The sequence below is a fragment of the Taurulus bubalis genome (genome assembly GCF_910589615.1).
Source record: "Taurulus bubalis genome assembly, chromosome: 4".
NCBI lineage: Eukaryota > Metazoa > Chordata > Actinopteri > Perciformes > Cottidae > Taurulus > Taurulus bubalis.
Window position 1 is genome coordinate 8,290,708 of NC_136592.1, and position 14,175 is coordinate 8,304,882.

Consider the following 14,175-nt stretch of genomic DNA (forward strand, 5'->3'; position numbering starts at 1 on the left):
ATGGCATTTATATACTGTTTAAAGAGGAAATTAACTAAATTCTTAGTAAGCGACAATCTTTAACATATATTAGTATCCTAATCTGAAACCAGCCTTGAACATAAAGCGGTTCCCTGGGTCTGTGCATAAGGATGTTGGACAAGTGGCCAAAATCGAATGGGTTTGATCAAAACTCAATGCAAGCTGGCCTCTAGGAGACTGCTTCAAGACAGTGATAGACAACTCTGTGATCCACATCCTTCCGAACCATTTAGTTCTCTGTATACATGCTGAGTGTGACCATATAATTCACAAGTATTCAGATAGCTATAATGGTTGATCTCATTTGCTGCAAATCCAGTGTAAAATTCATTGTCTATAAAAATATTGAGATTTACTTGAACATAACCTTCTGACTATGTCATAATAAAAACTCCAGATGTCCGTTGCAGTTGCACAGTGGGATGTACTGTATAAATATTGTATAAAATAAGGCAGTCTTTTCAGTAGGATAAACCAGATACAAAAAATTCTGGGAGAAACATTTTTCAAGTCCAAAATGTTTTTCACATATTTCTGCTGTTGTCAAATGTCAAGCGGTTTACAGCATTAAACCAAGAGTAAGGGACTGTTGCAACAATGAATACACCTACGCCCCAAACACACCCACACATACACACACATACACACACACACACACACACGCCCACACCTACGACCCAAACACACCCACACACCCGCCCCGCATGCACACACACAAACTCCTGATGATCAACAATAACAGCTTATTCTACAATGCAACATCCCATCCCCGGACAAATCACTGAGACGTAGACATTTGTAATATTGTTTACAGTGCAATACAAAAGTGTTCATTTTAACTGGTACTGTACTTTTGATAAGAAAATAAAAATGTTTATTATGGTAATGCTTCATATGAATAATAATTGTGATTATTAATTTTTGTGAGCTATAGTATTATTTGTCTTTATCAGCTTTGGCTTTTCGCTCTCTTTCTGAAATTAATTTTGTTCTTATTTATTTATCAACTAATTTGTTTGTGAATCTTAATATAGAAAGTATGGAACATCTAAGAAAAATAAACAAACCAAATCATCTGTAATTAGTTACCCATGATCATGATGTTGAGGTTTTCGTCTCTCAGCAGTGGCTTAAAGTAAAGATCCACTCCTTGACCCATAAAGAAAGCATCTCCTCCCACATGTCTGTTATGACAGCGTCATGTCAACTTGTTTCTGAAAAACACATGAAAATATTGCCAAAAAAAAGAAAAGAAAAAAAGAGCAGTGGAGTGTTATTCCATGGTGTGGCCTCCAGGGGCAGAAGGAAGCAGTTCTGCCTTTTTGCGAACACAGTGATGGAGGTCAAAGGTGATTACATGGCCTGACGTGGTTTGGACACCTTCATATCCAGGCCACACTTCCACCCACTCCTCCAGTGTTGCTCGCTCCTTCAATAAACAAGCAGTTTTTACTCAAACAGCAACTTCACAGGCGGAAAGGAGTGCCCGTGTGGTAATTAGAGGACGGATGCTTTGCCAGAAGGCCTGTGAGGACCCTCTCTCAGTCATATCACTTGACCGGCTACACTGCGAATGGCCGAGAGGCACGAGAAGTTCATCAGGAGGCTGTGTGTCTGTTTGTCACAGTTTTCATCCGACAGCGTCATAAAGCCAGCAGTGTCACTGCTGCAAACTGCCTGTCAGGATGTCCCTCTGTAGTTTCTGTGTGGACGGACATGTGAACACTTGGCGTGCTACAGAATCAGGAGAGTGAAGGCGAGGAGGCCTTTTGTCTGGCTGGCCTGGCAGGGAGAGAGACGCCCCAGCAGGAGGGAGGAGGGCTGCTCCGGACCCCAAGGTCCCAGGGCTGAACACAGCAGCGGCCTACTCCGGAGGCGGTCGCAGGCTGTGCAGCTTCCTGTCATCCAGGCCTTTCCAGTACTTGAAGTTGTTGTCCATGTGCTGCATAAGATTGGGGAGATCTGCGAAAGCTAGAGAGACAAAAAAATAAGTTCAATATCAGATTTCACAGTTTGAAAGTTTGTCACACTTTTAGACGTTTTCTTATCATAACAGTTCGTTGTGTGTTTGTTTATGCTACTATTGTACGCAGGTCTCAATATACAATATTTAGCGCTAATCTCGCAGATTTATAATGTATCTCTAGTGTGTTGCATCAGGCTGTGCAGTCTTACCATCCCATGCATCAAACATGTCGGTAATGAAGTAGTCTATGAAGGAAATCTGGGACTTTGGGATGCTACACGTGTTTCTGTCAAACACAGGCATAACCACCGGTAGACCTTGTCTCTTCTCCTCGTCCGTCTGCACCAGAGACAACAGCACAAATGATCATCACGCACAATTAATGCATAAATTACGGAGGGGGGGGACGACGACATGAGCACTGTATTATTTTCTCCTTCTAATTACCTGTGCAAAATACTCCTCTGAGATGCGTCCGGCCCATTCTATACAGAGCTCCTGAGGCCTGCATGGATTGGAGATGTCTGCGCACTTAATCAGCATCCGCTTGACGAGGATGCGATTCTCAGGGGATGTCAGAATGCTTTTGGCAGATTCCTCATCATTGTTTCCCTAAAACACAAAAACAAAACAAAAAACACAGATGAAGACTATTAGCACAATGACAACTGAAGTTCTACTTTTTAGTGGCAATAGACAGCCCCTTATAGCACACACAGCAGCTGCACAACTTTAAAAATAACTCACTGTGTCTGTACATGAACCAAACCGGGTAGTTGAAATATGGCACTGACAGCTGATAAAGGTTTTCAGCACATGTTCATTATGGGCTCCCCCAACACTTACATGTAAAAGAGTAGAGCATGGTTCCTGCAGTCACATGATTTGCAGCCTTCTGTGTTCAAGATTTAATTCACTGACAATTATGTTAAGCAAAAGTACAGACGGTTCATTTAAGCAGAGATGAGTGAGGTCTCTGTTTTATCAGAGTCTCGAGGTTAACTGAATAAAAGTGTACGTAACACAGAGACCAAAGAACCCTTTTTTATTTTTATCAACTAAACTTAAACTCCATTACAATTTACATCAAACACTTAAATGTTCTGAAAATGGCTTTGTTCAGTATAAAAAGATTGGCCTCAAATCATTTATTCGGCTCATTGCTGCCTTTAAAAGGGAAAGACAACTTTTAAATGTCTGTGTTGAGCATTCCACACACAGACGAGAAAGATGGTACCAAGTTGCAAAATTCTCTCCCCACAAAGATATCAGTGCCCAGGCAACAACAGGCCCCAGGTCCCCTGAACCAGTATCACCATCTCTCAAGCGTGCAATCTATTGTTGCTTGCATACTGTTGAACTGTTCTGCCACAGAATGAGATTACAATAATTGTGTTTATGCACACAACACTTATCTATAAAAAGAAGACGCCAAAATTAGAACTACTATTTCTACACAGCTCTGAAATATGAAAACATTTAGTAAGTGTTTCAGTCAATCTAATCTCACCCCGTTCTCCTCCAGAGCAGCCAGTGGCTTGTTGATGCTGTTAACAAATTTGTTGACGTGTTCGAAGTGTTTGGTCATCTCGGTTGCGAGCACCATGTCAATGATGGCCTGTCGAAGTGTTCGATATTCATTCCTTGAGAGAGAGAGAGAGAGAGAGAGAGAGAAGAGAAAACAGAGCGGGTGAGATGACAGTGTGGTAAATAGCATGGAACCCCGTGTGAACAGTTTTCCCCTTCTGACTGCAGTGACAGTGGCAATGAATGGATGCTTTGTTCACCTTCCCCCTCCGAGGGGACCAGCACATGTCAGCTATTCTGCTTTGGGACTCAAATCACATTAATACACACACTGTACTGCTTTCATCTGCACATATGCAGACCTAATTTATCCCCTTATGATACCTCAGGTTATGTCTGCATCACAGACCATTTCAAAATAATTTCAAGACATACAATATTCATTTTCTATATCTCATATATTGATAGAGACAATTATTCTTTCTACAGTAGCCGAGTTTGCCAAAAATGTCCGTACGACTAAACACAAAAGTCATCAAATTCATCTAATTTTGAATAAATTAAAGAAATAGTTCAGCCCAAAACAGACATATAGCAATCATCTTCTCAACCACATGTCAGTAAAAACTGTTAGTTTATCTCTTGATAGTTGGATTAGACTACTTGAGGTCTTTGCAACGAAGGGGGGTTTTCAGGCCTTGCAGCAACATACTTCTCCAACCACGTAACTTCAATAGCTCAGGAGAACGACTATGTTTAGTTTCGTCTTTGGTTATCCTGTGAACAGCTTGGGCATGAGCAGATGATGACAACTTTAATTCCTTTGGGGGTGACCTATTCCTCGTGTAGTGAATATCCTACCTTTCAATGTTCTTGAAGATGTTGCACTTATCATCTCTGGTAGAGATCTGAAAGGCAAGAGCTGCGTGGTGGCTCTCCAGCACAGCAGTGTCATTGTAGAGGATGGCCAGCTCGCTTCCTGCGTTGCACAGGAAGCTGTTGGTGCGTCCCGGGTGGTCCACGTCATGCACAGTGGCAGCAATCAGGGCAGCCACCTCGTCGATGGGATCCAAACTTTGCTGTTGGGGCAGATTGGACGAATTGTTGGGCAATTAAAGGAAAAGTCAGGTGTATATATATATATATATATATATATATATATATATATATATATATATATATATATATATATATATATATATTTATAGTTCTGAATGAACAACTGTAGGGCAAAGTGGCACAGTATAATATTCTACTACGTTGTCACATCCCGCGATCAACACAGCTGTGACGTGCTTCCCGTTTAGCCTGCAGGTTGAACCAGGAAGTAGCTCTACATTGTAAAAGGCAGTTGTGACTTATAATTAAGATAATAACAGTTAATGTTCACCTTAATCTAGCTGCATCTCCAGGTGATCCAGAGCTACAATCATTTCTCTTGTCAATATGACAGCATTATGCAGCTACAATGAAGTGCTAGATTAAGCAAATACAGAGAATCATTTATTGAATGTGTGTAAAATGTGAAGGTTTTTAAATCAAATTTTGACCCTAATTTTGAAGATTCCCTTCTAAAATAATGACTTAAATATTAACAGAAATAGTTAATAGAATGGATTAAACAGTACAAGTATCGAAAACGTAAAACCATCAAACTAATTCCTCATTTCAAAACAATAATTTGCAACATAACAGACCTGCTAACCTGTCTGTAGATTTCCAGGGATTCATTAACCTTGGGTGATGCAACGTCACAGTTCACTGGCTAAGCCAATGAAAGATCCCTCCACTGAGATCAGAAATAGACAGTGCACAGTCTCCACTAGCTACTGAGTCACTGGCACACTTGGGCTGAAATCAAGACTCTCTTGGATAACACAGGCTCAGACGGGACATCTGACCCTCAAGACTGAGCCGAGAGCTGCGTTTGATAGTAGAAAATCCCAACATCTAGATCCTGTAGTTGTTTGGGCCCGCAACCAAAGCAGCGAGGAACCAAAGTTGATTTACAGGAACATCCATGTAGCTTCACATCAAGTTCTGACACCTTGTTTTTCTCTCAAATCAAACAGAACATTCAAGTTTATAGGAGGAAATATGTTTTTTATATGTAGCCTTAACTTTGACTTGACTTTTCAAAAGCCTCCCTGACAAAAGCTAATAATGGGTGCAATAATAAGGTGCAGCAATTACTGATTTTATTCATTAGCGATTATCATCATTTTCTCAATCAATTCATTTATATTAACTGAAAACAGAAACATGGTAATCACAACAACATGGCAACCCAAGGCCACATCTTTGATGTGCTTGTTTTGTCCACTAATTTAAAAAAACTATGAATTGCTGTATTTAGTATCACATAGAAGAAAGAAAGGTCGTAAAAGCACACATTTCATACACTGGAACCAATTCTGGCATTTTTGTTGGCTAGCAATGGACCAGCAGCAACATTCTGAAAGCAAACGTTGTTATATGTCTTGCAAGTTCGGTATGTATTTTTAAAGTGGTATTAATTTACCTTGACCCTCTCCTTGCCGAGAAAGTACGCCGTTGCATGCAGGACATCAGCTGCATGAGAAGAGTTGTGGTAGGAGTTACTGGAGTGGTAGTTAGCTTCAATTACTTGTAGCCAGGAGCGCAAAGTGGCCTCAGGGCAGTTTAGGAACTCGCAGACCCCAAATCGGGAGAAGATCTTCATGCCCAAGTAAGTCAAAGGCCTGCAGGAGGATTCAGCAAGGTAGTTTAACAAAAACTCTCATCCCAAATCATTTGACACTGTTCTTCTGGTATCCCTCAACTCTGTTGTTGCCTCACCGTTTCATGGTTGCAGCCTCCAAGTTGACGATGTCAAAATCCCATGAGTCCTCGTTTTCCATGGTCTCGGCAATACGAGGGGGGATGTCATTTAAAGACAGAGGAGTTGTCAGGTGACTGGAGATATGGTGGACCTCTGTGAGCAAACGAAGACACAAGAGAGGAGGCATTCAGGTAAAGAGAGTGGCTAAAAACATAGCACAGCACTTTGTGTCGCCCACCCTGTCTGCTTCATGTAAACTCACGTTTTGTGGCTAAAGTGTATTCATTTCCTGACAATCTGCGTAAACCATCCTGTAAAGAAGAAAGACAGAACATGTCAGGGAGTGAAAAACGTACTGCATCATTCATCCTTGTTGCGCATCCACATAAGGAGTTCAGCTCAAGTGTGAACAGCATTAGCGTCACGTCTGTCAAAACACTGCAAGGGCCTTCAAAATAAATTTGGATAGGGAAATTGTTTGGATGCTATGAGACATTTGCTCTGACATCAGATCTGATACAAAAGTCCTCTGTGCTAAATTAAGCTGTTAGGAGCACGAACACAGACACAAACATCAGCTAGGACTTTATAGAGTAAAGACAGCTAGATGAGACCAGTCATGTTACTGGGACAGTATCAACCATCACCCATCACTGATATTTCATTGACACAAGACAAATGACACCTGGATAAAGCCACAAGTCAGGTCGAAATCCTCTGAGAAATATAGATTAAAAAAACTAAACTTTTTGAACCCCTCAGAGCAAAAGTATTATTTTGGACAGGTCAAGGTTCATATCCAACTAAAATCCTTGATCCATAACTAGGTTCCCAATAGGTCAATTATCTTACCAACAAAGTGAACAAATATGATCTGTTTTTCATATGTCAATGTGACTGAATGTCATTTTGACGAAGTTGCAAAAGGAAAAGCATTTTGACCAAGTCGAGAGCGTAACAGATTACGACAGTATAACAATAGGAGCCAACAAAGACACGGATCTTCGATATCAACACTTTTATGAGTGAGCTTTCAGCTGTGCCATGACACAATATTTTGGAAGCTATGCTATGTTGACACCGCCAGCTCACAGAGGGAGTGTAGGCATGAGGCAGCCAAGCTGAGCTTATTAATGGAAACCAATATGCAGTTTAGAAAATCATTACCATATTTATGAACCGCAATAGTTGTGTCAGAAATGACGCCATGATAATTCATGTGCACGTGTCAGATAATAGTAAATTATTCAATTATGACATTTGTCTTCCAATGGTCAGTGCTACATGCTGTGGAAGCAAATGGGGCACACAAATAATCAAAGACTTCTCAGTGGTTAGACGTATATGATCCGGGTCTTCTAGGACTGTGATTTGTACCAGCTGTAGTACAAATAGTCTTTAGCCACACTAGCGGTGTGGCTAAAAACATTAACAGTTGGTTGACCAATCAACATTCATCAGCCACTGAGGACGGATCCTACTGACAACGTGGTCACCTGACCTTTTCCCCATAGCTACCAAGAGGCTGACATTTGTGGATTGGAGTGAAATATCTCAACATGGCATGAAATCTGGTATAGAGTGAACTGAAACTTTGTTGAACCCTTAACCCCTTCCTCTAGCACCAGTCAGGTAAAATATACTTTGGTTTATGACTAGTTAGCTGCAAAGCTAACAACGTTGCCATCAGCCTCCACTGTACTTTGTGTTTAATGCTAACTGGCACATGTTAACATGCTAAAGTAAGATGATGAACAGAACAAAAACAATATACTTGCTAAACATCAGCATGTTAGCTCGTCACTGCAGTGAGCATGTTGACAGTAGCATTTAGCTCACAGAGATAGTGTCACTCTAGACTCTTGTTTTTATGTTAGCAACAACCACTGCAGCAGTTTTGCATCCTTTACAGTTAATAACATGCATCAATAATGTTTAAATGTGTCTTTTAAATAATAACTGTAACAAGAAGCTAACATGTGCTATGTGGTGTATTTGTGTCACGTGTCAGCTATATCTGGGTGATATCATGTCATGTCATGTCATTCTGGGGAAATATATATATATATATATATATATATATATATATATATATATATATATAGGGCGTTACTGAGTGGGTGGGTGTCGCAGAGTGAAATGTTTACTTCACAACTGAAAAAGGAAGAGGATAGTGGCTCATCTTTGACCCCAGCATTGTCTCATGGTGGCACTGCATCTGTACACACTGGTTATTTTAAGACTTTCTCCCCAGAAAGATGACAGCTCTTCTCTTAATGTTTACTGCCTCCACTGAGTTCAGACCTCACCCTAACACATACATACAAATACATATGCAACCAGGGAACCTCATAAACCAATATGATCGTACACAGATAACAATCTAAACCTCAACTCACGCCTCATGGTTTTCTGGTTTGATCAGCCTTTATCACTCATGCAGAACAAATCTTTCTGGAGAAGAACTGTGTGTGTAATGCCTCCCCGCCTCTTTGTATTCAGAGAGTACATGTATAAGTAAAGCCATGCGTATTCATCTGATCCAAAGAACAGGATGTTTCCAGGAGGAAGAGGTTCATGTGATGTGTGAGCGTGTGCATGTGTGCAGTGAGAGAGAGAGGGGGAGGCAGAAGAGAGGGGGGAGAGAGAGAGAAAGAGAGGGCGGGGCAGGCTTTCCTCTCCAGCCTACAGGAGCACAAAGGACAATCTAACACTTCCTCTGGGGTTGTTGCCAAGACTGCCAACTTGGCACTCTTTCTACTTCTGTGCTTCACCATTGCTGTCTGTTAATCTCTCTCTCTCTGTCTGTCTGTCTGTCTGTCTCTCTCCCTTCCCCGAATATGAACAGAGATCCTCACAAAAACAAAAGTCTGCGGACACTCCTGACTCTCTGTTTCTTTCATCCAACACAATTATCATGGACTTTCATGGTGAATGACCACTCACGTAGACGTGCACGTTATCACTGTGGAATTCAGCAAACGCTCTGACGTGTGTTATCATATGGGAGTCAATTCATTCGTAGAGGAAGGAAGCTGTTTGGGTGTTTCGTACTTCTCGAAGGACCCTCATGCTCTACAAGGCCTGCTGCTTACCGTCATCAGCCCCCCCACGAGGTCATTCGTATGGGGGTCTTCATCCTTGGTGCCCAGCTGTGGGGAGTAGAGCTCAGTTGTCCTCAGGATCTCCAGTACCCGATCCAAGGCCTCTGCCACGGGCATAGGACTGCTCTCCTGCGCTGCATTGATGATGTTTATTACCTGGGTGGCGAAATATAAGGTAATATTTATTTGTAAAGCACTTTAAAAAAAAAAAACTACAATAAAAGCAAAAACATTTACTGGACCAGAGTGAAATAAGCAAAGCAAATTCTGCAAAACATAACATTAAAGAAATAAAGACAATTCAGGTTCAAAATATATGCCCGGACTAAAAACCTAAACTATTTATTAAATAAAGAGGCAATCATATTTCTAAAATATTTCTGAAGTGATAAAAAAACAAGCCCAGTAGTGTGATCTTCAGAAAACGTACAGAGATAATTACATTTTTACTATGCAAGAACACAAGTTTTAGCTAACTCTCTAGCGCGCGCGCACACACACACACACACACACACACACACACACACACACACACACACACACACACACACACACACACACACAGCTTTTTCCAGTCTTATGCATGAAATTAAATGTGGCATTTTATCAGCCCATCTGCACTTGACATGGTATGCGTGGCCTCTAGCCTTTGATGCTAGTAGCTTTTACAAGAAGTGCTCTTGGCATTATTGGCAGTTTTATAACCCAAGAGTTCAGTCATGAGATACAAAACGTCAGTACAAAATGGTAATCATATGATGGAGGCTGGAGGGGATCATGGGAACTCACCTTGGTGATAGGAGCTTCTATAGTCATGGAGTGGATGCGGGCCATTGAGGAGTGCCTTCGCTGTGTGCTCCCTGGCAGGATGGAGAAGAAAAGAAAAGTTTTCCATTTAACAAGTGTGTTTGCATGTGTATCCAATCAACACTTGACGCAAAAAGGCAGCAGGGAAGGTTTCATAGCTGACAAGTAACGCCCAGAGTTTCCATCATCTATCTCCCTTCACTCTCACCATCGCTCCCCCGAGAAGTCGTGGATCTTACATCCAAAGAGCCTTTCCTCCGGTCTTTGTGCTTACTGGATTGGACGTCTGGGGAAAATAAAACACCTTACATCAACAGGCAAACAATACATACAATACATACAAATATGGCTCAAGATTAAATCAGCCCAACCAGAATTAATCAGTCTGAATTTTAAAATTGAAACTCAATTTATTCACAGAAGTTTGAAGATTTTAATCCGGTAAATGTGTAATAATTGGTCAAAGCTAGGAGCAAAGGTGAGCTTTATGAATCACCCAATGGAGTGAAATGTAATAATTTTTCGTCATGATAAGCATTCTCCATTGCAAAGTTCCAGAAAAATGGTGATTGCCAAGTCAACCTCACAAGTCAAATCCATAGACAGAAAATAGTAGGCATTATATTTACAAAAACATGGACGTTACATTTTTCTTTGCAATTTCTAAATCCACTAAATGTGATAAAACTAAAAGAAAATTAAAAAAGAAAATAACTGAAAAACGCCCGAGACTTTGAAAGACTAAAGAAAAGAAAAATAACTCTTTAAATACATTTTTCAAAATGGCAAATGACTAAACTCTTTGGTAGTGTTGTACCATAACATTAGATGCACAGTCAACCCTTAATTCAGAAGACATAGGGGACATAGGATAATAGTTATTGTAAAATATATTGTGCTGTAATACCATGCAAAGCTTGATAAACAAACAGCAAGATTTCCAAGTCACTCCTTTTCAGTGAGCTGGTGAAATGACACCAACACAGGAGAGATATGATCCCTATTTTGTTGGCCTGTCAGGAGTGTTAGCTACTATATTTATACTATATTTTGTAATCAGTTGCAGCTGTGAATTGGCTTTACGGTTGATACCACGATACAGCAAGGACTAGTTTAAAGGAAATAAAAACGTGGATATAACTTTTTCGAGGTCAACAAAAGACTGAATTAATTTCTTTTGAGGTATTTGCCAGCTTGATAAAGCAGGCCTGGGTAGTCTTCCATTTGAAACTTGGGTCATGATTAAAGAGAACAATGGTTTTCTGGCAGGGTGCAATACATTTTGCTGACATATTTCCAAAGATTTGGAGTTCACGAAGCTCAGGTTCCCAAATGTGTCTCCAATTTATTGTTAAAAACTTCTTACAGATATTTGATCAGTTAAAATGAGTGTATCATCTGTATAAAACTGGAACTAATGTTGTGCTTCCTAATGAAAAACACACTGTTGGCTCTCACATCCTCGAACCTTGTGACAGATCACAAGTGACAACGTCATGGAAATAACTTCCATCACTAATGCTGCTAACTGCCCAGCAGAGAGAACCTGAACTACTCAAATCTGCAAGACGTTAGCATAATAAATCACCTTTAACTTTATTCTAATACAGAGTAGAGTTACGACCGAGCAGTCTTGCAACTAGAGTGAGCATTTTCCAGATGGATCTTACCTGTTTGAGACTCTGCCTGCACACATTCAGTGGATTTATCACTCTGCAGGGACAGAATAGAGAAGCACATTGATTAGATGGCCAGAAAGCTCCTTTCATTCATTATTAAATTGGCAAAAGTGAAAACACGGCTCACCTTATTATTATCATTTAAAGGCCTGTTGATAGACACATAGTGTCTGATTTTTCTGTGAATAAAAGAAAAAGCTAATTAGTACACCAGGAAAAAAACAAAGGCCTACAATCATAATCATGCAGTGTAGTTATTCAGTTACTAGAAATGTACTTTACACGAAGCAAGACTGAATGAGCCAAGCCTCAACATCCTGTCACTTACCCTCCCTGCCCAATTACAGGTGTGATCTTCACATTTTGCTGAATGCTGTCTCCATTCTTCTTTTTGGCATAATAAATCCCCTGCCACTCCTGGAACATATCAGGAAAGAACCGAGAGAGACGGAATGAAACATACTGACGCCAAATGTAAAGAACCAATCATCATCATAATTGAGAACATAATTATAATCATTTGAAAATGTCTTAAAGGTGGGTGTGGACTGGGTGTAGCATGGCAGTGTTCGTGGTGTAGGTTAGCTGCTGAAGTGGGATGGGTCATAGTAGTTCAGAGAGCAGCAAGGTGCTTTAATGGGTAGGGTGAGCGCTCCTGGAGTCCGGCGGGCTTGTTTCATGTCCCCCCCCACCCACAGACTGCTGTGGCAGCTAGAAAAGACCCGTCCCGCTGTTAGCCTGTCTGAGACTGACCTTCGCTCTCTGTGTAGTAAGCTTACTGCACCGCCATCAACCGCTGTTCTTATGCACATGAAACAGAGCTGCTGGATGGCCAGCGGTGCAGACTTACAGCACACATGGATGCATGTGCACGCATGCATGCACAGAGGCAGGAGCAGATATCTGCAGACCGATCTGATTGTGAAGCGATTGTCTTCATGTCAAACTATGTATGCGAGAGTATCAACAACCAAGGGAAGCTGACGATTGATTTTTCTGATGGGTTCCTAATTAACTGATTAACCACACGGAAAATTGAGTTTGTGCTGGAATGTATAGTGTAGAGGATTTGATGAATGCATTTTACCTTTCCTTTCCGTATGCAGGAATTTATTGTTTCAAGGAGATCAGGCTTATTCTTCTCACTTTTAGGCACTTCTATTATTTCCTTCCCTATTAGCTCGCCTTGTTGGTAGCCCATAATGGACTCATAGGCAGGGTTCACATACTGCGAAGGAGAGAACACAACAGCGTTCAGGCTTGAACTGAGACAACGGTTTATAAAATACACAGTGAGTTCAGACACAGTTAGAATGATGGCTTTCCATGAACCTTGCCGAACAAAACAATTCAGGGAAGCGGACACATTCGTTGCTTGTTTCGTTGTGCTCAGAAACATATTTTAAGGGAAATTAATAAACGCAACAACATCTTTGATGCTAACAAAAGGAGTCATTGAGACAGACAGAGACCTCAGCTATCACTACTGAGATCTGGGATCACAAGACATGAGCAGGCTCTAAAACATCAGAGAAGGAGGGAGAGAGAAAGAACGAAAGAGGAGGAGGGGGAGGACACCGTGAAGGAGAGTGATGAACTGTCCATCACAATAAAGCAACTAGAAGTATTCAAGTTTATTAGAAGCCCACCTGAATTACTTGATCTTCAGAAGTGATCTCTATGGCCTCTTGGCTTTGTTCTAGAGCAGTGAAAATAGCATTTCCAGCCCTTGTGCAGGTGAAGAAACAACAGCAGAATAATTGTTGTTAACATATGCAACAAGCAGTGTCCAGCTTCTATTTATATACATTTATACTTTTATAAAGAAAGAGTTAAAATTGGCATGATAGTTAAATCGTTAAAAGCAGAGACTCTTTGTGAGGCTTTGCTCTAGGTGCAACTTTGAATAAAGTTAGTACTGTATGCAACTGATCTAAAATATACTGCAAGTACAACACTGCCACAACTCACCTGAGTTTGAACTGCGCCCGCACCTCTCCATGCTCCAACTGTAGCAGCTCATTATAGCAGGCCATCATATTGGCATTCTCCACAAATCTCTGAGGGTCAGAGGGAAACATAGGTCAATCAAAGACAAATGAAATGAAACCATTTCAATGTATCTATTACAGGATTCGTTTGAGTGGTACAGGGAACTCAATGCACATGTCTCCTGAGCAAACAGAGAGGATTTACAATCTGTATTCCTGCCTTACAGTGAGTGTTGACAGTAGAGATATTTAAAAAAAAGCATGTCAAAAGAATAATACA

The 14,175-nt window shown here is 40.8% G+C and overlaps 1 protein-coding gene across 2 annotated transcripts in view; it reads right to left on the bottom strand.

Annotated features, from left to right (window-relative positions):
- Positions 1-1,812: 1,812 nt before the first annotated feature.
- Positions 1,813-14,175, bottom strand: part of pde8a (phosphodiesterase 8A) — a 38,019-nt gene continuing 25,656 nt past the window's right edge. For both annotated transcript variants that reach the window (XM_079217559.1, XM_079217558.1), the window contains exons 6-22: positions 13,876-13,964; positions 13,554-13,632; positions 12,992-13,132; positions 12,233-12,321; positions 12,032-12,083; positions 11,896-11,938; positions 10,434-10,511; positions 10,208-10,278; positions 9,410-9,574; positions 6,577-6,625; positions 6,332-6,467; positions 6,036-6,234; positions 4,376-4,593; positions 3,498-3,630; positions 2,435-2,599; positions 2,197-2,326; positions 1,813-1,992 (exon numbers count right to left, since the gene is read on the bottom strand). In XM_079217559.1, coding sequence (XP_079073685.1) covers positions 1,886-1,992; positions 2,197-2,326; positions 2,435-2,599; positions 3,498-3,630; positions 4,376-4,593; positions 6,036-6,234; positions 6,332-6,467; positions 6,577-6,625; positions 9,410-9,574; positions 10,208-10,278; positions 10,434-10,511; positions 11,896-11,938; positions 12,032-12,083; positions 12,233-12,321; positions 12,992-13,132; positions 13,554-13,632; positions 13,876-13,964 — 1,944 coding nt within the window. In that variant the 3' untranslated portion in view covers positions 1,813-1,885. The remainder of the gene's footprint in view (positions 1,993-2,196; positions 2,327-2,434; positions 2,600-3,497; positions 3,631-4,375; positions 4,594-6,035; positions 6,235-6,331; positions 6,468-6,576; positions 6,626-9,409; positions 9,575-10,207; positions 10,279-10,433; positions 10,512-11,895; positions 11,939-12,031; positions 12,084-12,232; positions 12,322-12,991; positions 13,133-13,553; positions 13,633-13,875; positions 13,965-14,175) is intronic.